General features: G+C 32.5%; 2 protein-coding genes and 1 long non-coding RNA gene across 4 annotated transcripts; 2 read left to right on the top strand and 1 right to left on the bottom strand.

The window, feature by feature from the left end:
• Positions 1–76: 76 nt before the first annotated feature.
• On the bottom strand, positions 77–13449 carry LOC132728885 (bifunctional protein GlmU-like). Of its 2 annotated transcripts, none has more exons than XM_060714582.1 (3): positions 13423–13449; positions 1750–1947; positions 77–332 (listed from the first exon to the last, which is right to left on the bottom strand). In XM_060714582.1, exons 1-3 carry the CDS (start codon positions 13432–13434, stop codon positions 81–83), a joined length of 462 nt encoding a protein of 153 aa, XP_060570565.1. In that variant the 5' UTR covers positions 13435–13449; the 3' UTR covers positions 77–80. The 2 variants fall into 2 exon arrangements, with proteins under 2 accessions (XP_060570565.1, XP_060570567.1); XM_060714584.1 differs by lacking the exon at positions 13423–13449 and adding an exon at positions 5602–5740.
• On the top strand, positions 5843–27078 carry LOC132728882 (putative E3 ubiquitin-protein ligase UBR7). Its single transcript, XM_060714579.1, has 10 exons — positions 5843–6056; positions 11548–11681; positions 12439–12499; positions 13246–13341; positions 15935–15988; positions 20103–20205; positions 21086–21264; positions 21986–22120; positions 22662–22827; positions 26188–27078. The coding sequence occupies exons 1-10, from the start codon at positions 5901–5903 to the stop codon at positions 26343–26345; spliced, it is 1242 nt and encodes a 413-aa protein (XP_060570562.1). The 5' UTR covers positions 5843–5900; the 3' UTR covers positions 26346–27078.
• Positions 8805–10252, top strand: LOC132728891 (uncharacterized). Its single transcript, XR_009625538.1, has 3 exons — positions 8805–8900; positions 9445–9669; positions 9903–10252. It is a non-coding gene; the product is annotated as an uncharacterized LOC132728891 (long non-coding RNA).
• Positions 27079–27990: the final 912 nt, after the last annotated feature.

Here is a 27990-nt window from a genome sequence, read left to right as displayed (position 1 = left end):
TAATCTCCACTCTGTAAGTATGACAAGTATCTGGTTATAAAATAACAGCTTATAAAACAAAATATGTTTTTACATAATAGTTAATTATCTGATGATGTTTTTTTAACCACAAGTTCTTTGTATCCAGACTGATCATCATGTTCACGTTCAAATTTTAACAACGGACAGTTCCCAACAACAATCTCAGCTGTTGTATACACCAATAAGTCGCCTATAACATGGCCGCCAAACACTTTTCCATCTTTATCACTGAAACTTCCGTGTAAATGACCTCCAGCAGACAGTGTTCCAACTAAAGAGACTATCTCAAAATGACCCTCATATGTTTTTATCTGTAATTGTATAAAGGTTATATTTTTATATTTCAGTATAGGAAATATTCATATTCAATATCTGCAACATGTTTTGTACATGTTTACAAACTGAACTCCATTTATTTAGAAATACAAATATTAATGTTGTCTTTTATTCTGCCACCTAAGGGAATGATGTTATGAACTGATGTCATGTCCTTAGGCAAAACTTGTAAATACACTAAAACCACAATTGTGTTGTTCTTCTCGAATATTCATGTCTGTAGTTATTTATATCAAATTAAACATAAGAATTTGACACCCAAACTATTTTGTCAATAACAGGGCTTTTGATCCTATCAAATTCTAATTATTTATTTACATAATTATAGATAATATTCATGCATCATAACCACACTGTCACATGTACATTCTATGTGTTTATTTTCATAGAATATTTGTGTTTTACAAATGGCATGTTTTTATAAAAATTAGCAACCCCATGCCTGACCTTGTAAAATCATATGTTTACAAGAAATGTCGAACGACACATATGTCCCCCTTTCTAGCCCTTGACTCACATTATTGGTTATTTTGTTATAGAAACTTGCCATAAATGGGTACATGGAAATGTTCAGTTATGGAAAAAAGAAAAAAATGAAGATTTTGTGATTAATTGTTTTCGAGATAATGAGCAGAAACCATTCTGACATTTAAGGGCCCTGTGACCTTGACCTTTGAACTAGTGACCCAAAATCAATAGGGGTCATCTAATAGTTACGACCATTCAATATGTGAAACATGAAGACTTTGTGATAAATAGTAACCAAGATAATGAGCAGAAACCATTATGACATTTAAGCCACTGTGACCTTGACCTTTGACTTAGTGACCCCAAAATCAATAGGGGTCATCTACACGTTATGACTAATCACTATGTGAAAAATGAAAACTTTGTGATAAATACTTTTCATGACAATCAGCGAAAACCGTTCTGACATGTAAGGCCCCTGTGACCTTGACCTTTGACCTTGTGACCCCAAAACAATAGGGGTCATCTACTAGTTATTACCAATCACTATGTGAAATATGAAGACTTTGTGATGCATAGTTTTCAAGATAATCAGCGGAAACCATTCTGACATTTAAGGCCCCTGTGACCTTGACATTTGACCTTGTGACATCAAAATCAATAGGGGTCATCTACTTGTTATGACCAATCACTATGTGAAATATGAAGATTTTGTGATATAGAGTTTTTAAGATAATCAACGGAAACAATGTGGTCTACCAACAGACAGACTGACAGACAGACCAACCGACAGAACAACATTAGCAAAACAATATACCCCCTCTTCTTCAAAGGGGCATGATAAAGTAAAAAAATTATTATACAACTACAAGTTAATCAACATTCAGTTACTGTCAAATATTGATGATTACAAATGTTTCTTACTGTAACACTGTCTGCCATACGTAGTGTAGCCTTTGTAACACTCCCAACACAAGTCAGAATAAATGCTGCTTCAAGATAGTTCTCTTTCAAAAGCTTCTGTAAACTTGAAACAATCTCTGAGCCTGGACAGAGTCTTAAAACATATGTCGACAAAGGAGATTGCAATGCCTCGACATTACCTGCTACTGCTTTTCCATCCTAAAAATATCAAAAAATCATCTCAGTGCCTTGATAAAAGATATCAAACAAAATCATTTAAAGTTGTCTAACAGTATCCTTGTATTATGCACTGAAGTTATTATTTAATTTAGCACATATTTCAAGGAACTCCACTGAGATCCAAACACCTATAAAGCTCCCTACAGTATGTGAAGTTTTAAAAGCAATACATCCAAATAAAGGCAAATATGGTGGTCAAATACAGGGGAAAAACCCATAAACACTAAGTTAACAAGAGCCACTGCCGAGCGGAGACATGCTCAACTACTTTTGCTTTTTAAAAGCAAACAAATAAACAACTTTAACAAATATTTTAACAGAAAATTAAAAAAAAAAAAGCTTGTTTTGTCCAAGTAAGAATCATTTCCATAAATAAATGACAGTTATGAAAATATAAGCAAAATTCAATCATCTGGCCTCAACAGTTAAGGTCATTTAAGTCAAGGTCATACATATCTAGATTATCTAACATCATCATGTAAGTTTGATCATAAGAGTTGTTTTGTATGAATCAGATTTGCACATTTACAACAAACTTACCATAACTTAACCAAATTTTGATAATTTGACCTTGATGGCCAAGGTCATTTAAAGCTCAAGGTCAAGTTCAGTTCTATCTTTTAAAAAGTCTTATCTAAAAGGTTATTTTGTCCAAGTATGAAGATAATCCATTGATTTATTACCAAGTTACAGACAGTTATAGCAATAATCTGTGTAAATTCAATAATTTGACCCATACACAGGTCAAGGTCATACGTGAAGGTCCTGACCTAAAATACAATAATTTGACCTTGACAGCCAAGGTCAGTCAAAGGTTAAGGTCACTTAAACCTTTCAGATAGTCTTGTCCAAAAGGCTGTTTTGTCCAAGTTTGAAGATAAATTAGATAATCCATTTATTAATTACCATGTTACAGTCAATTATAGCAAAAATCATTAAAAATTCAATAATTTAACCTTCAAGGTCATAAATGAGCCAAGGTCAATGCCAGTTTGATGTATGAGAAGGTCTTATTCTAAAGAATATTGTGCAAAAAAGAAAATTTCAGTAATTTTACCTTCAAGGTCAAGGTCATTTATGTGTGAAGGTCAAGGTCCATCTGGTTAACTTGAAAAGTATATCCTAAAAGATTGTTGTGTTCAAGTTTGAAGACAATCCATTCAAAGATAACAAAGTTACAGCTATATAGCTAATAGAAAAAAATCAAGCAAAATTTAGACATTTGACCTTGAATGACAAGGTCATTTATGAATGAAGGTCAAGTTTAGTCCAGTTTACCTAAGGGTAACGTTGTGGCCAAGTATCAGGACAACACACTAGGCCTACAATTTAAAAAGATCAACATTAAAGTTTGCAGACCGCCATGACTGTAACAATACCTCTTTTTCTTTCTTGAAAAGAAAGTCGTGCTTAAAACCAGAAATATGTTTCTATATTGATGTCCTTGCCATTTAACATTTTTTAATTTTCTTGGGTGTTGCTAATGATACAGTCTCTTGAACTTTGTGAAAACATATCTGCCAGATTTTTTACATTGAATTCATCACAACATCAGATAATTTTGGGCGGACGATGTCTTTTTTCCACGGTTTGACAGTAGAATAAAAAAATTGTAAAATGGGTCAAACCGTTGGTAATGTAACGATTCGCCACACTAACGATTCGCCACATAACGATTCGACACAGAGTAATAACGATTCGCCACAGTTAAATAACGATTCGCCACGTGTTCAAATACATTTTTTTTTCAGATCTGTTTTCAAACTGTTGATGGAAAACTTTTTTCCATTTTATATTTCATTTGTTAATTACATAAATTAGTTACACTAAATACACATTTTATTGAATAAAAACACACGAAAACCAAATATTTTATTAACAAAATTACATAACACATTTTATAACTTCGTTATTTAGATATAAACTGGAAAAATATACGTGTACGTATATTTAGCGGCCCATATTTAGTTTGTCTTGTAATTTGTCTTTGAATTTCTGAATATATTTAAATGCCATTATGTTTGTAATGTATTGTACACGGACAATCTTTAAATATGACATTTTTAGATGGATAAACCATGCCTTCTACTACCTTTAAGGTCTTTTCTAGTAGATGTTTTCATTGCCCACTTAAGTTATAGCCATACCTACAATTAGAAGAACTTCTTACGAATACAAACAGAACGTGTAAAGCGCATTACAACATAAATATTACTATTGCGAACTTTTGGAAGGAATTGGAATTTGACCATCTTTTGAATTTCATGAAAAAAAAACTTGAAAGATTTTTCCAGCATTCTAAATGATTTGAAAGTTAACTAATCCCGTTTGCCTCTACAGCTTTCTTTTTCTAGACATTGAATCAATTTGAAGGTATTAAATTGTAATGGCTAAAGTTATAAAAATAGATAAAAAAAATGTCTACAAATTTATGTGGGTATTTTATCTTTATTTATTTATATTATTGTTTTAATGTCATTTAATAATGTACTGGAAATAAAATTTCAAATGTGATAGATGCATATGGTCTACGAAATAAATGTGGTCTCAAAGACTACTAAACAATGGATAATTAGCCGAGAACATTTTTGGCAGCCTTTCTGTTTTATGTGACATAAATCAATTCAACTTAAAAGATGATTCTGATTTCGTTATTTTTCGTTTGTATACCATTTTATGTATGTGTTTAAGCTATTTAAACCCTTTAAATCGGCATATATCGGCTCGCTCAAATTAATTTGTAAACAAACATAAGCTTAATTGCCGCATTGTTTTGAAATCTGAATACATTGTCAGATAATTAAAGGATTATTTCGGCGTCAATTAAATATTTCTACAACAATCCTAAGGTGATTGGCTTGTTTAAATTAAAGGTGTGACAAATGTTTTACATATGCGTTCTTTAATCAATTATCGTAAATCAATTTTCGTATGAACACATGTTTTTGCAATACTTTGTTTAAATATTTGACATATATTATGATATATGAACTATATATTTATATATATATAAATATTAATTGACATATAATTATGTTTATGAGTAATTCAATAATTATTTCAACATATAATTACTTTCTTGTTAATGTACTCCTGTAATAATGTTACTTTGATAAATTGAAAATCCGCAATGGGGGCCTTAACTTCATATTACTTGTATTAAGAAACATTATTAAATCATTATCATTGTCAAATTATTAAAACAAAAGGAAAAATTTTGTTGATTACTAAAAAATCATCGTTATAATCATACTGTGGCGAATCGTTATTTAACTGTGGCGAATCGTTATTACTCTGTGGCGAATCGTTATGTGACGAATCGTTAGTGTGGCGAATCGTTACTAATTCAAACCGTTTATTCACGCCAAAAGGCCCAAATTAATTAGGCAAATTAACACAACCCGTACATGTACACACAAGGGTAACACTTTATCATAAAAATTCATGTCCTAAATATTTTTATGGGAGCATAAAAATTTAATACGTGAAATAAAATCATACATAGTCTACCTACTCTCAACTATAATTCTAACAAATTTTTTGAATTGTTACGAAAATACTGAGTACGAATACTATAGAAATACATTTTTATATATCAACACAAATTTAAACATGTACCTGAACAATTCATACCATTAAATCGAAAGAGTAAATATCATATATAGGAAACAAATTTATACAAGATCCAAACAAGTCAGAAAGTTATAAACGGAAGGACGAATTTTTTTCTTAAAAAGAAAGGGATAAGTTATTATTTATTTTAGCACTGAATTTAAAGTAACTTTTAAAGAAAGACGAATTGAAATACGATAAGATTTGGTAAAATATGTTTGGTCAAAAATCTTTTCTTTTTAATTTTTTGAGAAAATACAATTCTAGCATACTATTGATAATAATAATAATTTTTAGAACTTCTCCCAATGTAAACAAAAATGTCGGGCGAAAACTTGGCGGGGAACGCTGAACAGGAAACTTCTGATGATGCCGTTATTTCAATGGTTGATTACTTGAAAGAAGAAGAGAATTTAGTTGAAGATGCTAACGCAGTTTTGGGAGATAGCGACGAAAACCATTGTACGTATGGAAAGGTATAACAGACGGGATATTTTTTAAGTTGTTTCGTGCTCAATATTTTTCGAAATTGAATATTGTGCAATAATGTTCTATTTGTACAGAGATGTTTATTAGTGTACAGGCTCTACTTCGTGTATCTCGTATGTGATGTTTTATCACTAGAATATTTTCTAAACAATTTGGCCGTATAGTGTGATTGGGAATACTGTATCCCGGGACAACCAATATTCAATCAGTTAAGCCATTTTTAGCCAATAATAAATGGAAGGAGAAATTATACTTTAAATTTATTTTAGCTATTAATGCATCTATCAAAACTTTTTCATTTAAAGGTTGGTACATTTTCAACAAGTCTTGATCTTTCTTAGAAATTCAATAAAAACGACATGACCCACTCGGGTCACTCTCAGAAATATATTAACCTAAATTCAAACAGCAGGGTAATCACTATGGATAATTTGTTCAAGATAAATCAGGGCCACTTAAAATTGTAGAAAATTTCACAACAGTCTATTCAACGATTTTCAACAGTTTTTTCAAGATTTTAAAAAACTTACACTAAATGTTATAACATATGTAAAGTACAATGCATTAGTATGACTACTGTTAATGTGTATAAAAAGGCAGTTAAAGGTATCACTTCTTAGTACGCTATTTGGGGTGCAAAATGATAAATGCATCCAATCTTTACAGCCATTTTACCTTCCCCACTTTATATTACTAGCAAATACGGAAACTTGTCTAGATCTGCCAGTTGCTATCGCCTACAAAACAATTATTCTACAATCATCAGATGAAAGAATTTGATAACAATATAAGATTTTATTAATAAGGACCCCATGTAAAGTCTGATGAATATTTAGTGGTACATCATATAAATAAATGTTTTAAATACACCTAGCTAGGACTGAGGTAAATGGTAAAACTCTTTAGCCAATACTTTATAAAAAAATTAACTTGCTTGGAAAAATGTTTCCACTATTTTAAACAAGTGACTATTTTGATATAGTTGAAGTTGGACAATTTATATTGTGTCAGTTAAAACAAACAGTTTCTTATTGTTTTACTGATAACATCTGACAATTAATCAAGTATGGCATTTCTGCAAGTTTTGAAGTTAATACAACATGGACTTTATGCAATTTAGTCAGACATGACATCAGTGCCACAGAATTAAGAATGTGTTTGAATTTAGGTTGTGATTGAAAATTGGTTGTTTCGGGATATACAACTGTACAAGTCAAACGAACAACAAGTTTTTTAAATTCAAACTATAAATTTAATTGTGTGAATGAATCAATTATTTCAAGGAATTCCCCAGGCGCTTTTAGCGCATCGGCACCGATGCGCTAAAATTTCAGAACAAGAAATCCCGATGCGCTTAAAATTATCATAGCGCTTTAAAAAATGACCGATATTCCTTTCTAATGTGTCTATAAGTTAACCCCAATTAGCCAAATAAACAAGCCAGGGCTCACGCTGTCGGTCGCCATAGTCGCCATTTGCGATTATTTTATAAGATTGGCGATTATTTTTGCATTTTGGCTACAAAATCTGGCGATTATTTTTTACTTCCAACAGTGTTTATATAAGGTGTAAAAATCGATAATGAATGCAGTAGACCCAATTAACACCAGCGGGGTGCATTTAATTGAGTGTCAACTTTTTACAGGTCACATGCTGCTAACTAGATTGCCCGAGGTGATAAAATACATGCAAGATGTATAATTGTATAAGTACTTTGAAGATATTGTCCAGCATTTATAAAAGCCATCAAATATCCGTAAATTAGCCATAAAAATCGTTTTAAAATTGATAAACTGGATATTGACTTACCCAAAATTTACCGTGAATTCCAGTAAACAGTAATTGCAAATTTTAATATTTTTTTTGTTTTAATCTACTTGACTAAATAGCCAGTGGAAAACAATGGTAAAATATTTAAAAAGTATTGAATTCCAAACAACCATTTGCACAACAACCAAAATTATGATTATTTCTTCAGAAAACAGGAAAAATCCGATTGTCACATATTTTCGCGACACCGATAATTTTGATATTTATTTAAAGGTGAAATAAGCTATGTTCTCTAAAAAAATCTTTACTTCTATGGCAGAAAATTTGTATTACATTGGTGAAGATGATATTTTTCAGTAAATTATTCAGAAAAAAAGGCTGCATTCTGTGAATGAGTTTGCAAACTTGTATTATTTCTATAGGCTAATAATATGACCTAGATCTACTCCAGTTCTGAGTGAAATGTGGAAATTGACAGTGGTTACAAAATAGCAGACAAAATTTGATTTATAGAACAAACAAAAAAAGTTGTCTGATAACAGCATTATGTAAAGTTATAATGAATCTTTAATATTATTGTTATACAGTAATTATACTAATTATAACGTTTTTTTTCTGTTCTATAATAACAATTAAAGTTGTGGTTCTATTTAAAAACAGGTAGTTATCAATATACACAAATGTATCAGTTTATTTGAGAATCCTTATAAAACTGAAAGATATAAATGTAATGTTTATTTAATCAACTGCTTATGTTGTTAATCGCTAATTCGTGAATAGTCCGCTGAACTTTTGGCTATTATTTTTTTAAGTTAAAATTATTGGCTATTATTTTATTTGAGCCAGTGTGAGCCCTGCAAGCCAATATACATGTCCTGTGTAGATAATTAATTTATTACCCGAGGCGTATACACAACCCGATACACTGATTGCCTTTAGACTGTGTGACGTCACAGACACCTGTCATCGATGTCTGCAGACGACTGTTGGTGCACTTTCAGGTGTTTTCAATTACCGTGTATTGAGATGCGTGCGGCATGTCTGATATTTACATGTTTCAGGTAGTTGTTATAACTTTTAATATAATTGGCATTAATTTACATGCGATATAACAGTTTGATATTTAGGGATAAATGGGTTAATTGTCTTGATATACGTGTAATGTTCAATTTCATCTTTCACTTTCTTACGATCGTTACGTCTAAGCAGTACTGTAGTATTAAGATTTAAAAAAATAATATGTCTAACATGAATAAGGGAAGCCTAGTTCACTATCAATTTTAAGAGAGTTTTTTGTGAGCAATGTCGTTGAAACTGTCTCGGGATCATTTTGCTTTTTAATATATACATGATAATCGTATTTTACTTGGATTAAACTGCATAGATATTCAGAAATAAATTTGGTTGATGGCTACTTTAACCTTGAAAACATTTACGACTGTTTATTATCAACTTGCAACTGAGTGAAAACAACAACAAAAACTTTACATCAACAAACCCACTTAGTGACAGCCAATTGGTCATTTTTACTTTTTTAATTAAAAATATCTTGTAATCTGTTTCTGTTCACTGAATCCCCAAAATGAAAAAATATTAATTTTGCAGGCCCTCTTTAATCGAGCCTGTTCATGGACAGCTTTGTGAAGTGCAATCTACTGTCCTACCCCTTAGCATTGGTTTGTCAGGACATACAGGAGCTGGCCAGGCTAGAGGGGACTGATCAGTCAGCCGACCAGATCATGACCTGGATTACTGGCAACCTTTCTACCAGTAATTCAGCTCTTTACAGAATTGCTGCTGTGGGTCTCCTCCTCCCAACCTCTACTGCAGGTAATTATTATTAAATTCATTCATTCTTGAACATTAATGAAATTCCAATGACAGTTGCAGATGTGTAACACTTTGCTAGAATTTTTTCAACATTTCAAATATAAATTTTTTTACTTAGTTAAGTTTAAACAGGCTGGAAGTTTTTTAAATTTTCAAAAATTCACAGCAAACAAACAATATAAATAAAAGACATGAGGTTAACATAAATGATTACTTTCATTTATTAATTTCAGATTGTGAGAGAGGATGCAGCTGCCTGAAGAGAGTTAAGACTTAAAACAGGAATTGTCTCTCTGTTAAAGTTCTAAACTATCTTCTTGCCGTCTCCCTTCAAGGACCCCCATTAGAATCTTTTAACTTTGAGAAGGCAGTCAATGCATGGAAGGACAACAAGCCTAGAAGACAGGCCCACTTTTAATGATGTTAATGAAGAAAAAACAACTGAAAATACTCATTTAAATGGAACACACACATACATATAAATGTTGATCACATGTTGTGAACTTGTGTTTATATATAATTGTTTATTTATTTGAATTGTTGGAAATGGAAAAAGTAAATAATAAAAAATTAAGAAAATGTTTATCAAGTGAAAAGCTTTCATTATTTGTTTTAAAACAGCCCACAGCAGTATCTTGACACCAAAAATGGCAAAAATTTTCGACACGCCGTATGGGGGTCAAGACCCCCTCCCGCACCCACCCCCGTCTAATTAAAAAATGTAGCGCTTAAAAAAGATCCTGGGGAATTCCCTGTATTTATATATAAATATATAGAACCTATGTTTTCTAATTTGGATTACGTTAAATTTATAAGTTTATAGAAAGAATTGCCCTACGATATTTAAATAATATCTAGATTTCTAATATTTATTGGGAATTTCAGCAGTGTTTTGATAAAAATTGGGGAAAAATGCATGACTGAAGTTCTGCAGTGATTAAATGGATGCAAACAATTACTGTCTATGATGGCATCTTTAAACATTTTAAGCACTATTACAATGAAGAAGCCCTTATTTGCAAAGATTTTAGAATTTTTATTCAATATTTTTATTATTTAACTTTCAATTGGGAATTTTTTCCTGTGAATTGGGAAAATAATATACTACTTTCAATTGGGAATATGACCCAATAATGGCTATAAAATAAGCCAAAAAAAATCCCTGCAACCAATGAATAAAGCCGTGCCAGATTTACTTCGGCATAAACGACAAAATGGCTGCGCCCATGAAATAACAATAATTGAAAGTAGCGCAAGTAAAAACAAAAGGAATTTTATTTAAATACGCATTTAAGATGCAAACTATTACATTAGTGTTCCTTCTTAATAATGTACAAACTGTGTTTATTCATATTTAGGAGATCCACATAATATTTTTTAGTTTAAACACATTAATTTCAAGTTGATTGCAAAACAAGTTCATTTGTTTGTTTTGGGTTTTACGTCACATCGACACAGTATACATGTAGGTCATATCGCAACATTCCAGCTTTATTAGTGGAGGAAGACCTCAGGTGCCTCTCCGTGCATTATTTCAGGCATGAACGGGCACCTGAGTAGAACCACCGACGTTCCGTAAGCTAGCTGGATAGCTTCCTCACATGAAAGAATCTAAAGTCCCTGTCTGGATTCGAACCCACAGCGGTAACAAGTTCATTTAAATAATTTATCCTTATTAAACAGTTAAACACTTTTGAGTGTGTTTCCATGAACTAAAGAACTACTGGTGTCATCTATCTGTCTGACTCTCTCTTTCTTTCTTTCAAAAATGGCAAGAAAGGAAAAAGAGTTGTTTGAAAGAGGTTAAAAGAAGAATATTAAATTAAAAATGTTAAGCCATTTAAAAGAGTTTTCATTTAAACTTTATTACTTTTTCAGGGCTATGTTGGAAGACAAGCATTGTATGCATGTTCAACTTGTGAGACAAAGGACAAGGGCCCAGCAGGTGTTTGTCTAGCTTGTAGCTATGCTTGCCATGAAGGTCATGATCTGTATGAACTCTACACCAAAAGGTATGATAATGATAGAAAAACATTTTTAGTTACCATTAAGACTGATGTTGATGTTAGATATTTTGCTTGTTATCACCCTATTCTGTAATCACTTATTGTTTTAAAGATTTGTACATGTATATTATACATTATAATATTGTAGTCATCATTAATTTAGCAACATCAATAATCTCACAATAGTACTAGCCTAGTACCATGTTACCTAATGCTTACACTGCTTACAGTTGACCTATATTTTTCTTACACCTTGTATAAGAAGTTTTATCTTAAATGCCGTATTTCAAATCAGTGAGTGGCTTAGTGAAATAGAACAAAAGTTTTCGCATTTCTGCAGGGACAGAATATCAATAACGGTACTTTCAGATATATCAGGGGTTTTTTTTTAGGAAAAGGGGAAGACGCTGGTAGGGAGAGGAAAAATATACGAAAAAAGTCAATTTGCAATGTTTTTGGATATTTTGGGCAACAATTGGTGGGTTTCATTTGCTGATATGGAAAAAATTAATATTTTTTACCTTTTAAGTAATTATCCCTTAACAGTTCAAAGGGAAAATAGAATTTTTTTGGGAAAAACTTGGATATTTACCAAGGGGAAGACGCCGACTATCGGTGTCAATTTGTTAGTAAAAAAAACCCTTGTATATGTAATGGTGGTTCATATTAAAAAAAAAAAATTACTTATTATTCATAAAATTCTGTCCAACTTAGAAATGAAGAGAAATGTGCTGTCAGTTATTTTATAAATTCTATCTTTCAGAAACTTTCGTTGTGACTGTGGAAATAGCAAATTCTCTGACATTAAGTGTAAACTTCAGTCAGTAAGTATTTTTGGGACCTTGATTAAGAATATTTTGTAATCACAGAGCTCTCGTTAGCATTTTAAGACTGGGGCCAAGGTCCATGCAGGGGGGAATTTCGCATGATTTTAAAATATTTTTCATTGATTCAAGGGGGAATTTCAATAGAAGAAAATTGATTTATTAAAATAAAAACAAGTGAAAACAAGATTCAGTTAACAAATTTATCAACAATAAGCTGCTGTCATGAAATTATATCAAATATTTTGGTTATTTCCAATGAAATTGACTACATCTTTGATATTTTGTATAAAAATTCAACTTAAAACGTGATCCCTGATCTATGGCAGTTAAATATTATTTTCAAGGGGGATTTTTTTTTTTTTTGATTAAGGGGAAAAAAAACACACTATTTTAATGGGGGAATGGGGCCCATATTCGGCCCCAAATTTTATCAAATGAGAGCCCTGGTTATCAGTGCATACTCAGTTTAAAATTTTATACTTTCTTCAAAGTTTTGATAAGGACAGTATTTGTGAATTTTCTAGTCTTTTTGGAATAAAATTAAATAGATAGATACTTAGTTAATTTTTGTGGTATTTTAATTTTCATTTTAATTAAGTTAGTAAGGTCTGATTAACAGCACAAATAATTTAAATTCATGCACACTGAATAATCAATGACATTAGTGTAAATTAAAAATCTGTCATCTTGATATGTTATAATAAAACCATAAAACTAATCAGAGATGACAAATCTTTTAACAGGATAAAGAGGAACATAACATAAAGAATCAGTATAACCAAAATTTCAAGGGACTGTACTGTGTCTGTGAACGCCCCTATCCTGACCCTGAAGATGAGGTAACTACTTTTATTGCTAAACAAATGAAATTTTATCACTTTCTTTACAATTGAATATGAAAAACAGAAAAGAAAGAATACCTTAGTTGCCATTTTCTCAGTATCTAAAATAATAAACTTTTAATATATTTGAAGTCACATCTAACTGTTAATATATTCATACATGTACTCATTGTAAGCTGTATGTTATGTAAATGGTTATAAGTAGGTCAGATTTACCTTTGCTTATGAAGATGTTAATGTAAAACATCACATGTCTTAACTTTAGAAAATATCTTTAATATCCAGGGTCTTTTTCAGCTATAAAGGAGGAAAAAATATTTAGGAAATTTGAGAAAATTTAAGCAGTGGAAAATCTACCTTATTTAACATGTGTATGGTCATATAACATGTTATTTTTTTCTATGGAATCAGTCAAAACAGTTCACTGCTTTTCAAAAATTGAAACAGTTAATTTTTAGGGGCTGCTGTTGGGATATTGTTGTTTTAGCTCACCTGAGCATGCTCAGGGTGAGCTTTTAGGATCGATGATTGTCCGTCGTCCGTTCACATTTAGTTGTTAACACTCTAGCGGTCGCATTTTTGCCTCAATCATCATCAAACTTGGTCAGGATGCTTATCTAGTTGATAGCTCGGATGAGTTCGAACATGGGTCATCTCGGATGAAAAACTAGGTCACAAGAGCTAAAAATCAGCGGTCACATTTTTGCATCAATCATCATCAAACTTGGTCAGGATGTTTGTCTAGGTGATAGCTCGGATGAGTTCGAACATAGGTCATCTCGGATGAAAAACTAGGTCACCGAAGCTAAAAATAGAAAAACCTTGTTAACACTCTTGCGGTCACATTTTTGCATCAAATTCAATCATCATCAAACTTGGTCAGAATGCTTGTCTAGGTGATAGCTCGGATGAGTTCGAACATGGGTCATCTCGGATAAAAAAAGTAGGTCACCGGAGCTAAAAATAGAAAAACCTTGTTAACACTCCAGCGGTCACATTTTTGCCTCAATCATCATCAAACTTGGTCAGGATGCTTATCTAGTTGATAGCTCGGATGAGTTTGAACATGTGTCATCTCGGATGAAAAACTAGGTCACAGGAGCTAAAAATAGAAAAACCATGTTAACACTCTAGCGGTCACATTTTTGTCTCAATCATCATCAAACTTGGTCAGGATGCTTGTCTAGGTGATAGCTCGGATGAGTTCGAACATGGGTCATCTCGGATGAAAAAGTAGGTCACCGGAGCTAAAAATAGAAAAACCTTGTTAACACTCTAGCGGTCACATTTTTGCATCAATCATCATCAAACTTGGTCAGGATGCTTGTCTAGGTGATAGCTTGGATGAGTTCGAACATGGGTCATCTCGGATGAAAAACTAGGTCACAGGAGCTAAAAATAGAAAAATCTTGTTAACACTCTAGCGGTCACATTTTTGACACAAGTGTCATCAAACTTGATCAGGATGCTTGTCTAGGTACTTGCTCGGATGAGTTCGAACATGGGTCATCTCAGATGAAAAACTAGGTCACAGGAGCTAAAAATAGAAAAACCTTGTTAACACTCTAGTGGTCACAATTTTGACTCAATTGTCATCAAACTTGGTCAGGAAACTTGTCTAGGTCATTGCTGGGATTAAATCGAACATGGGTCATCTCGGATGAAAAACTAGGTCACAGGAGCTAAAAATAGAAAAATCTTGTTAACACTCTAGTGGCTACTGTTGTGATCCAAATATCCTGTAAATTGGTCTGAAAGTTTGTTTTGATGATTTCTAAGTCAAGATCGAACATGGGTCATCTTGGATGAAAAACTAGGTCACACTGCCCAAATATGGATAAACCTTGTTAACATTCTAGTGGTCACATTTTCGACTCAATTATCATCAAACTTGGTCAGGATGCTTGTCTAGGTAATTGCTCGGATGAGTTCGAAGTAGCATGTGAAACTAGGTCACAGGAGCTAAAAATAGAAAAATTTTGTTAACACTCTAGTTGCTACTGTTTTGATCCAAGTATCCTGGAAATTGGTCTGAAAGTTTGTTTTGATGATTTCTAGGTCAAGTTTGAATATGGGTCACCTGGGTAAAAAACTAGGTCACACTGCTCAAATATGGATAATCCTTGTTAACACTGTAGTGGTCACATTTTTGACTCACCTGTCATGAGACTTGGTCAGAATGCTTGTCTAGGTAATTGTTTGGATGAGTTTGATGGGTCAGGTGAGCGATCTAGGGCCATCATGGCCCTCTTGTTTTATGAAATAATCAATTGGGGAAAAAAGGTTATTTAGGATTGGGAATGGAGCCTTATTTCGGCCCCCTGGTTATAGGTTGAAAAATGCCTTGTTGTCTTATTAAAATGTAAATTGATTATTAAATGTTTACTGAAATGCCATTTTGCCAGTAAATTTGATTTGCTAAAATTAAATCATTTTTGTTGCTTCTTCAGTTATCTTAATCTATTGAAATAATACTAGATATCATGACATTCTAGTTAAAGGGCAACTTTATTTATATTTTACATTATGTATGTCTATAAATATTCAGTATGAAGTTATTAATTTAGCATGTTTGTTGATCACTTTTTAGATAGAGGATGAGATGATTCAATGTATTGTTTGTGAAGACTGGTATCATGGGAGGGTAAGTTCAACTTTATTCAAAATTTGTCAGGCATAATTTGATAACTATTGAATTCATAATTGAAATCTTTTTTTCCAGAGTGTTGTTTTAAAATGTTGTTTGTACATGTACATGTATTTGTTGAAAGAAAATAATCAGCATTTCTATGGTTAACGTTTATTTAAACTTGAAGATTTAAATTTTGTAGGAAACCTTGGTTAACATTTACATCAATGTACTTTATTCACTTTTAGTTTTCAGTTTAGTCTTTAAAAAGCATTTTCAATTTTGCATTGTCAGGCTTTCTTTAGGTATTTCTCTATTTTATAAAAAGTTGGTATATTTTATTTTTAGCTCACCTGTCACAAAGTGAAATGGTGAGCTTTTGTGATCGCTTTTTGTCCGGCGTCCGGCTGTCCATAAACTTTTACTTTAAACAACATCTCCTCATAAACCGCTGAGCCAATTTCATCCAAACTTCACATGAAAGTTTCTTTGGTAATCAACTTTAAAAATTGTTCAAAGAATTTAATTCCATTTAGAACTCTAGTTGCCATGGCAACCAATAGAAAAAACTTAAAAGATCTTTTGAAAAAAAAAAAAGAACTAAAATATTTGGCATGAAACATCGTCTAGTCAGTGTTTACCAAGTTTGTTGAAATAAAAGCCTGGGGGTCAAAATTGGCCATGCCATGGGGTCAATGATTTTCCTTATTTGTATATAGTAAAAACTTCTTAAGTAAAAATCTTCTTTTAAAAAAACCCAAATTCTACCAGGTTTGTTCAAATAAAAGCCCTGGGGTTAAAATTGGTCATGGTTTTTCCTTTTATGTATATAGTAAAAACTTAGTTTTCTTTTAAAAAAACCCAAAGAGCTAGAGCTTAGATATTTAGCATGAAACATCTTCTAATGGGTGTCTACAAAGTTTGTTCAAATAAGGGCCCTGGGGTTAAAATTGGCCCGCCCTTGGGATCATTGATTTTCCTTGTATGCGTATAGTAAAAACTTAAAAAAAATTCTTTAAAAAAACCCAAAGAGCTAGGGTTAAGATACTAGGCATGATATTTCTCATAGTGAGTGTCTACCAAGTTTGTTGAAATAAAAGCCCTGGGGGTCAAAATTGGTCCCGTCCTGGGGGGTCATACTTTTTCTCTATATTTGAATACACGGGGAGGAATCACGCCGTTCGTTACCCAAACAAACAAGATGGCGGATGCGGCCAAAAAGTAGGTTTTTCCCTTTTTTCTCTGAAATTCATGATGTTCTTGTGTAAAGGTACATATAACAACCTTCTCCACAATTTTCCTGGCACACAGAAATTTATTTCATGGTGTTTCGTCCCGTACTTCTTCTGAAATGCGCGTCACCAGATTCGAAGCTAGAGAATTTTCCACCGGTTTGATCGTGGTAACGTACGGTTTCTTCACTCAAATTCGCTGTTTCTTTTACATATATGTATTTTAACTGAATCCACTGACTTTAAAAAGTTGTAATATGTTGTCAAGTAATCATTCATGCCCATTTTGGCTAGATTTACTGGTGTAAATATTAATATCGGGGCATTTTCCGGAAATGATAACGTATGGCGCATAAAATATCAATGATAACGTACGGCGCATTTTTCTACTCGGTGGATTTCTATTTGTCCAGTCAGCTGATAATAAATTATTTGTATGTAGGAAATGATAGATATTTGTCATCTCAGAAATAAATTATTGAACAATGCTGCACCATCGGGTATCAATATCTTTTTTGGTGGCATAATAGATATTCATTGTAAATATACCAAGTAAAACACACGTTTATAGTTTGAGAATATTTTTGTATAAAATGCAGAATTTGTGTATTGTTGTCTTCACATTAAATTTCGCCAGTGTTGTGCGATAATTATGGTCTTATCCCCTTATCAGAAAGAAGAAATGCATTAACCAGAGCAATAATGTTAAAATGGTACAGAAGACTTGATATATTTTCTTTTCCAAAATTACTTGAACAAATTACTGATAAGAAAATCTTAATATTTGAACCACGTCAAACATAAACAAAACGAAAAGTGATTGCGACTAGCTTACACCCAGATGAGATGAGCCTGTGTTTGTACAATCTGGTCGCTCATTAAAAGAATTTCATAAAAGAGAATAATGAATGAGTATAGGTTCTATATTGAATTTATTGAATTAGTTAGAAAATAATGTTTTGCGAAAAAGTTCAATAAATTTATTAAATAAGAAATTTCCAGTTTATTTGACGAAACGTTTTCTATTTAGAGTGACGTTGTGCCACTTTGACGTCAGATATATTTGCACGACATATCCGTACAGTTTTTTTATTATAATTGATTTGATCAAAACAATTACATCCAATTCATAAATTTGCGTATCATATTTTGGCGTTTTTTTCTCGCAAACACCCCAACAAAAACAATCAATCTCTTACAAAATAATATTGCAGGTATCAGCAATAAAAGAGTGTCGTTGAAATTTGCGGTAAACATTTTAACGACCATGATAAAGTTACAAATCGGATTTGGATTTCGATGTTTTATCCATGTCCAAGAACCCATCTGAAATCATTAAAGCTAGACCGCTCATGAATGCGCTCAGATGACGTCATTATCTTTATGAAAGAACAGCTGTAAAAATTACTACGCTACTATGATAATAGTGTGTACAAAATATATGTTAGTAACATATACTTCGTAAACACTATTATCATAGTAGCGTAGTAATCAGTTAGTGTTCATATGTGTTGTTCTACAGAATTTAGAAACTTTGACAGGAGCGATAGCGGCCGGAGAATGTTTCTTATTTCCGTAGAACAGCTACGGATGAATACTAACATACTTAGTGTCAAGCTTTATTTGGCTTCATTAATATTTACTTTCTTTCGTCACTATACTTGTCTATTTTACGAACACGGTTCTATTAAGCACTATGAAAAATAGAAGTTTATGTAGTGTCCAAATTTATTTCTCACCCAATGAAAGCGCTGTATTTCTTAAAAAAATATGTGCGTTAATTTAAATAAAAGAACAAAAGACGATACTTTATCTTTATACTTTACCAAAGGTGGAAAAGTTGCTCTATATTCGACTATGATATGCAAGAAAACATATAACTTGTGATTACGTTTCGGATTAAAATATCCATCACTCCGGGACCTGTACAAGGACTATACGTTAGCAAGCCTCGTTACAGCACAATGCGAAAACGCCCTCGGATCGGATATTTCTATCCGATACAAAAACACATGACAGATATTATGCAAACACTAAATAATATTCAGTTTCTTTATTTGGTTCTAATCATCCTTTTATGTCTGGTAACTGGTAACATAACTTTTCTCTTATATAGAAAATCAATTAAGCAGACAAAAATGCGCCGTACGTTATCATTGTTATTTTGTGCTCCATACGTTATCATTTCCGGAAAATGCCCCGATTTTAATATTTTCTGCGGTTATTCTAGCCAGAATGGGCATGAATGCTTAGATGCCGACATATTACAACTTTTTAATGTCTGTGATTTCAGTTAATATACATATATGTAAACGAAACAGTGAATTTTAGAGAAGAAGCCGTACGTTACCACAATCAAACCGGTGGAAAATTCTCTTGCTTCGAATCTGGTGACGCGCATTTCAGAAGAAGTACGGGACGAAACACCATGAAATAAATTTCTGTGTGCCAGGAAAATTGTGGAGAAGGTTGTTATATGTACCTTTACACATGAAAATCACGAATTTCAGAGAAAAAAGGGAAAATCCTACTTTTTGGCCGCATCCGCCATCTTGTTTGTTTGGGTAATGAACGGCGTGATTCCTCCCAGTGTGAATAGTAAAAACTTAAAAAATCTTCTTTAAAAAAACCCCAAAGAGCTAGAGCCTAGATATTTATCATGAAACATCTTCTATTAATGGGTGTCTAAATAAAAGCCCTTGTTAAAATTAGCCCCGCCCAGGGGGCCTATATACAGGTGAGCGATTTCAGGGCCATCATGGCCCTATTGTTTTGAGAAGATAATCCTAAAACTTATTAGAACCTTAAATTAAGATGCCAGACTGTATCTTTATCAGCTTTGAATTGCTTATGTATAATTAAATTTTAATTTTAATGTATGATTGTATCTATTGTAGCATCTTGGAGACTGTAAACCTCCCAGTAACTTTCAGGAGATGATATGTAGAGGTTGTATGAGTAAACATGAGTTCTTATGGGCATATAATGTTCACAGTAAAGGTGTGTTTATTAACTGAATATTATATGCAGTAGTTGATTACTAAATTTAGACATCAAAGACTTCCTAATTTAATTAATGCTGAAGTTTCTAAATGGATTTTGATTTTTAAGAGATATCTTGTTTTCAGTTTTTCTACAGCATTTAGTTAAATATTTTCTTGATAATTTAATTGGTGTAACTGAAATCATCTAAAACCCTTAAATTCATATATCCTTCCTTATAAAAATGAACAATTATGTTCTTTTAAATTAATGTTTTATGATTAAGATATGTAAAAGACTTTGATATTCTTTAAGAATTTGTTGCATTACTGTTGTACTACCACAATAAGGTAGTTGTAAGCTTCTCTATGAAACTAGAGTTCAAAATAAGTAATACCAAAGATGCTATAACTTGTACATGTATAAGTTTGTATGTCCTGTGCTTGACAGGGCACACTAAAATATTGTGGCAGCATGGCCGAGTGGTTACATTTGACTAGTAATGTTATAATCACTAACCTCATGGGACAATCAATTGTTTCCTTAAGCAAGAAACTACACTCATTGCTTAGTACTGGTTGGTTCCATGAACATATTCGAGAGCGTGTCTATATGCATAGCTGCCAATTATCTGCAGAATTCCATGATTTTTATGTCCCAATGACCATTTTGTAGTCCCTGTTTATCTGTAAAACCGTTGAGAAAACTTTAAGGGTGGGTGGGGGATACATGAAGATGTCCCTTCTGGTCTTTATATCCATATAGGTTTAGGACACTACCCTTAGTTTTCACTCCAATGTCAACATGGAATTGAATGGTAAATTATGTTTAATAGCTACAATGTATTCAAAAATAATTTTATGCCAATTTGTATAAAATCAGACATTTTTATCATCAGAAATACAGGCACTGAAGTCAGACAGCAGTACCAGTGAGGTTACAGTAGATACAAGCAACAGCGATGTGTCTGTTGATACAGCAGTAAAGTCTGAAAACAGTGATAGCTCTGTGAATGGTAGTTCAGAGGTTAAAGATAAAGAATGTGTTGATACCAAGCCAGATAACTGTGATAGTAAGGTACTGTAGTTGCAGATTTTTTTTATTCTAGTTTATGTAATTCTTTACAACTTGCTCTTTGGTTATTCTTGACATATGTTCTATATAGATATATTAATCAGGTATCTGTAGCATATTTGTTAGCTAAGTAGCTAGACAGTTGTGCCAATGGGCCTTTGATTTCATAATTTGAATCATGGGTGAATATGCATATTTTCTCTGACAATATAATATGGTTGACAAATTTTCAATATCATTTTTCCTCTGGTCTTGTTGTGCAGAGAAGCTTGCAGTTACATACACTAGTAATAGCACAGGTTCCAAGAACACTCACTATTATTTATTTGCTTGCTGATTAATGTCATACTAAACATAAATTAAGTTGCCATAAGACATGTAGATGGGACTGAAAACGCAACTAAATAAAAGTCATCTTAGTTCACAAAAACAAATCAGAAAACAAACTATACAGTTACAGGCAAGTTTTTGCTTCAAGGACAATCAAAGCCGCTATAATGTAGAATAGGAATAATGCAGGGTAGCAAAATCAATTGTGAATATAATTGCCCAGGTTGTCCCACAGCCTGTATTGACAATGATTTTTTTCAAGAATTTACTTATAATTTAAAATATAATATGGACAAGTAACAAAATGCTTCACATATAACAGACAAGTATGGCAAAATAAGATTTTGTTAGCCCAGCAATTTAATTTGAGATTGTTAATTTGATTTTCTTGCAGTGTGATACTGGAGCTTCTGATACAGAGCAGTGTTTGTTGGAGGATCTGAATGCAAGGGAGGTCACTGTGAAAGAATCAGCAACTTTCTGGCCAGAAGGATTTAGATCTAAATTATGTGTCTGTACAGCGTGTAAGGTGAGAGTAAAATTTTGATGTTGTTTTTCTTTGTTTGTTGTTGTTATTTTATCAAAATGAAGATATTGGTGTAAGATTATTTGATAAAAATACAAAATGTAGAATAAAAGATCAAATTTATTTTTGTAGAATCAATTAATATCATAAGTACATAATGTTGCAAGTTTTGTCCCCTTTTATATTTACTTCCAGTGAACCTTATGGCTGTGCTCTTCAAGTCCAATGATATTTTGCAGTTTTTATTTCACATAAAAAGATACCTTTCTCTATATTTATATAATCATAACAGTTGTAACAAATGAATGTTGTTGTTGTTTCTTTCCTTACATCATAGTTTAGGATGCTCTTATAGCTTTAGAGACAATAGTAGTAATTCATAATTTATGTAAAGATATGTGTACAAAGTTTATTATTATGATTTCTTAAGAAATCATTCTTTAAGCTTGGAATTAAAGATCCAAAGAAAAATGGTACTTTGAAGGAAACTTGTTCCCACCATCTTACAGGTAAAGCTTGTAAAAACTGACATAATTATTTACAGGCAATGTACAAAGATCAAGATATAGAGTTTATAGTAGATGAGAGTGACTCTGTATTAGCATATGAGAAAAGAGGAAAAGATAAAAGATCTCCTTCGTCAGAGGCTGACCAGGAAAAGAGGGTTCTGGAGGGCATGGATAGAGTACAACAGATAGAAATGGTCCAAGGTATGTATTACCTGTCCTAGTAATATATTAATGTAATTTTTTAGCTCTACTTTGAAATTGAAACTGTCAATTGGTGGTTTAAGTGACTAAGATTATCAACAGTCAAAAAAATTACCAGTTGTGATGATGAAGCCTTTTCAGAGTAAATATTAGTTCTCTTTAGAAATTGGTTGAAAACTTGGAAGATAATTTTTTATTTTATGCTTTTCAGTGGATTACTGATTTATCCGTGAAAATTATATTTGATAATTTCACAGTGAAAATTATCAAAATATAATTTCACTTTTTTCAATGACGAAACTACTTTTTTAAGATTTTCCCCATGTGGTACCTCAATTTTATTTTTACTGACAATTCTGACAATGTCAGGCTGTTAAAAGAAATAGCAAAGCTGAAATAGATAAATAACTTAAATGTCAAAAGTAATAAAGAGAGAAAACTTACTTCTATTCATTCAAATTACAATCACCAAATTTCGTCTCTAATTGTCCCCCGCCTTTTCGAAGAAAAAAGGGGGATATAGTAATAGGCTCCGTCCGTCCGTCCGTCCGCACTACCGAATAGGGATAGGGGGCCATCTAACTGTAAACAGAACAAAAGAGAACAATAGAGTTCATTCCGTAACAATAGAGTAAGGGGCCATTGGCCCTCTATTAAACAATAGAAAATAACAAAAGAAATGGCCCCTTATTCCATTTCGGCCGGACGTCCGTCCGTCCGTCACACTTTCGTGTCCGGTCCATAACTTTGTCATTTATGAAAAGAATTTGAAATAACTTGGCACAAATGTTTATTATAATAACACGATGTGTCATGCGCAACAACCAGACCCCTACCTCCAGTGTCAAGGTCACACTTGCTCATTCAAGGTCAACATTGTTTATTTGAGGGTATATGTCGTGTCCGGTCCATAACTTTCTTATCTATGAAGGGATTTTGTAAATACTTGCCATAATTGTTCACAATAATCAGACGATGTGTCATGCGCAAAAACCAGTCACCTACCTTCAAGGTCAAGGTCACACTTGGAGGTCAAATATTAACATAGTCTGTTACAGGGTATATTTCGTGTCCGGTCCATAACTTTGTCATTTATGAAAGGAATTTGAAATAACTTGGCACAAATGTTTGTTATAATAAGACGATGTGTCATGCACAACAACCAGACCCTTACCTTCAGGGTCAAGGTCGTACTTGCTCATTCAAGGTTAACATTGTCTATTTGAGGGTATATGTCGTGTCCGGTCCATAACTTTCTTATCTATGAAGGGATTTTGTAAATACTTGCCATAATTGTTCACAATAATCAGACGATGTGTCATGCGCAAAAACCAGTCACCTACCTTCAAGGTCAAGGTCACACTTGGAGGTCAAATATTAACATAGTCTGTTACAGGGTATATTTCGTGTCCGGTCCATAACTTTGTCATTTATCAAGGGAATTTGAGATAACTTGGCACAAATGTTTGTTATAATAAGACGATGTGTCATGCACAACAACCAGACCGGTACCTTCAGGGTCAAGGTCATACTTGCTCATTCAAGGTCAACATTGTCTTTTTGAGGGTATATGTCGTGTCCGGTCCATAACTTTCTTATCTATGAAGGGATTTTGTAAATACTTGCCATAATTGTTCACAATAATCAGATGATGTGTCATGCCCAAAAACCGGTCACCTACCTCCAAGGTCAAGGTCACACTGGGAGGTCAAATACTTACATAGTCTGTTACAGGGTATATTTTTTGTCCGGTCTAAAACTTTTTCATAGATCAAAGGATTTTGAAAATACTTTGCACAAATCGTCACTTTAATAAGAGGATGTGTCATGCGCAACACCTGCATCCCTACCTCCAAGGTCAAGGTCACACTTAGAGGTCAAAGATGTACATTATAAGTCTGTTATAGGGTATATTTTGTGTCCAATCTATAACTTCTTCATAGTTCAAGGGATTTTGAAAATACTTGGCACAAATAGTCTCAATAATAAGACGTTATGTCATGCACAACACCTGCTCCCCTACCTCCAAGGTCAAGGTCACACTTAGAGGTCAAAGCTTAACATGATAGATTTTTAAATTCCGTGTTTCATTTTATTTTTTTAACAAATTTATTGTTACATTTGCAGATCTAGCATTGATCATAAGTTTGGACTGAATGTCCTGAGATCCATACCTCAATCTTTTGAAAAAGCACAATTTAATGCTTCATATAAAACTCCCGGGGCGGGGGACGTTGGTAACTCTGTTACAAATTCTTGTTTTTTTTGTTTCGTTTTTACAGTCTGAAAAATACATTCCTTCCCCATGCAAAACTGCTCTTGATGACATTTGGGCATATTAAAGTATCCTACGAGCAATAACTGCCGTATGCTTTATAAAAAATTGAAAAGCATTGACAGCCATCACTCGTAAAATAAGTAAAACAACCCAGCGTTCCGCTAAGCTTCCAAGTTTTCCATTTTCCTAGCTCCTTTTCTGAATGTTTTCACTTCTGTCAACTCTTATTTTTTGTCTGTTACAATCCTCAAATAAGTTTTCTTTCTTTTAAAAAGGTGTATGACTAACAAATCCAAATTATATCCCTCTGAATCTTACACAATTATTTTCATCCCATGAAATACACAACTTTAAAAAATGGCTGCCGCTTACATTTTACAAAGCCAGGTCTAATATAAATTCGCAGTAAGTAACAGAAATATGGATGGATGGTTGGACTTTTTCTCCTACAAGAATTGTTTGTTTTTATTATTAAAACAAGCGATCATTCATATTTTTTTAATAAAATGAAAAAATATCACCGTCATTTAACCTTGATTGGCAGACTTATTTTTCAGCTCAAGACTTCTTGTTTTTAATGTGAAATTCCGTCTAAATGGGGCTCTCAATGGGGGAAACAAATTTTAATATTAACGTTAAAATTATGGAAATTTCGTTTTAACTTGTTTTTAAGCATAAAATAAAAAGAAAATTTGTCTGTTTGTTGTGTAAGATGTAATTTTATTTCATCTCGTGAACTTTAAAAACAGTATTCTCACTTGTGGCTACGCCACTCGTGAGAATACTGTTTTTAAAGCCCACTCGATGAAATAAAATTTCATCTTACACACAAACAAACAAATATCCTCTATATCTCATCTCACCTGAATGAAACTAACATTCCCAGCAAGTTTTGAACCCACAGTAATGAACATGAAATGATTCATCGTCAGCATTCATAATCAAAAGGCCATTGAGACCCTTTTGATTAATTTACTTTTTCATTTCTTTCATAGTTATGTTCCTTAGTACATGTATTTCATTTGATTTTCTTTTTGAAGTTATGAATGTCTGCATACTATATAATATGAATATTGTTCTAGGGTTCAATGACATGAAATCGGCACTTAGTGATTACCTGAAGAAGTTTGCAGAGAATGGTAAAGTGGTGCGGGCTGAGGACATTCGTGAGTTTTTCTCTCAGATGGAGCAAAGGAAGCGCCAGAAGACAGATCATACACCAGCTCATTTCTGTAGATAATTTTTATCATTATACCTATCATTGGCACAAGAATATGAGTTTAGGTGTCTTTTATAAAGACTAAAAGAACAATTCATGATGATTTTATTTCTTCCAATTTTTAATTGATTATTGATTGACTCAATGAATTGGTTTTGGCTTTCTCTTTTCTAATTTTGGTATAAGTTTGGGGTTTATGTTTTTGGAAGTTATTTATTGCATTTTAAGAGTTTCAAGTAAGTAACGTCCTTTTTATATTAAAGAAAACTTGTACTTATTAATTTTGGTATATATTATCATTATATCTCTCAAGTTAACTAAGTTATTGAATAACTGTATTGCAAAATATTACATAAAAGCAGACATATTTATTTTTTTGTAAATTCTGACTGTCAGTGTTCCAGCATAATTCAATAATTTATCAACATCTAGTTTCTATTACTGTTATAAATGTAAATTATAAAGCATGGAACAATTTTATTCATACATAATTACATGTAGTTACTCAAATGTACATTATTTCATTGTGTTCAGTATTGAAGATGTTTACATCCTTTTGATCCATGTTTTGTAATAATAAAATATAGTTTTGTCATTCTCAGCATCTGAATGAACTTTGTTTTTAAAGTTATTTTAAATAGGTAAACTTGATCATCATTATTTTTAACAATCTTTCTGGTGCATGTAGATTTTTGTCTGTTGATATATTAAATGTCCATGTGATAAATAGTTGAATAAAGTTTAGTTATTAAAATCTTCTTAGTCTTCTGCTTACGGTCTAGTAAGTGCGGTCTAGTAAGTGCGGATTAAGCCCCATAAACAGCTCTATAGTCATGTTAAAGTTGTGTTGCTGGGATTTCTTAATATGATATATACGGTAGTGTTTCCAAAACCTGTTTGAGGAATGTTTATTTTCTTAAATACGGATCACTTGTCCTATGCTGCTCTTATATTGAACTTCAAGTTAGGATGATATCCAGAAAGCTTGCTGAAGGTATGTAGATCGTGCTGTCCAAGTTACTGCCAAGTTACAGTTCATTGGTTCATCTCTCCCAGTATTAGTTGGACATTCGGTACTTTTACCTTAACATCTTTATTGTCTTGAAAGCTAACCAAAAGTGCTATACCAACCACAGGGAAATAAAACCAATTTTCTATATACGTTTGTACAATGTATGTTTCTTGCTCGTACAATATATAATGTTTCTCCTATGGTTATTGTGTAAAAGTATTTTAATAATGAAAACATATCACCCCACCAAGTGTGCTATACGTTAATCTGTTATATGAAGATTAATAACAACATTGTTATATTAAGGTTATGTGTGACATCTGTATAGACGTTTACATAAACTATATTTCATGTGTTTTATAATAAGCAGGAGTATTTGCATAGAAGGAAATAGATAACGGCATCAGTATAGATGATGATGTAAAATGGTTTAAAAACTGACCGAATATCCAGACCGTATACTATATAATACCCGTAAACACTTCAATTGTGCTAAGGTTTATGTAAGTTTATTGATTAAAGTATGTAGAAATATGTGTCGAGCATATCTCATGCCCTATCGAGATCCCTTCGAATTGTGGAGCTCTTTGTGAATTGCACACCATAAATTTGGGTGTACTATACGGCGAAAAGAATGCGCATCGTCAAATAGAG

This window comes from Ruditapes philippinarum, unplaced genomic scaffold (assembly GCF_026571515.1).
Source record: "Ruditapes philippinarum isolate M1 unplaced genomic scaffold, ASM2657151v2 ctg578_1_1_1_1, whole genome shotgun sequence".
Taxonomy (NCBI): Eukaryota; Metazoa; Mollusca; class Bivalvia; order Venerida; family Veneridae; genus Ruditapes; species Ruditapes philippinarum.
This window is presented reverse-complemented; position numbering and strand designations above follow the sequence as displayed.

Bases quoted from the DNA above. Each gene is read 5' to 3' on its own strand.
- LOC132728882 (XM_060714579.1), top strand. From the start codon at position 5,901: ATGTCGGGCGAAAACTTGGCGGGGAACGCTGAACAGGAAACTTCTGAT. The intron at 22,121-22,661 runs GTGAGAGTAAAA...AATTATTTACAG, and splicing joins GTGTCTGTACAGCGTGTAAG to GCAATGTACAAAGATCAAGA. The intron at 22,828-26,187 runs GTATGTATTACC...ATATTGTTCTAG, and splicing joins ACAGATAGAAATGGTCCAAG to GGTTCAATGACATGAAATCG.
- LOC132728885 (XM_060714582.1), bottom strand. The intron at 333-1,749 runs GTAAGAAACATT...ATACAATTACAG, and splicing joins GTATGGCAGACAGTGTTACA to ATAAAAACATATGAGGGTCA.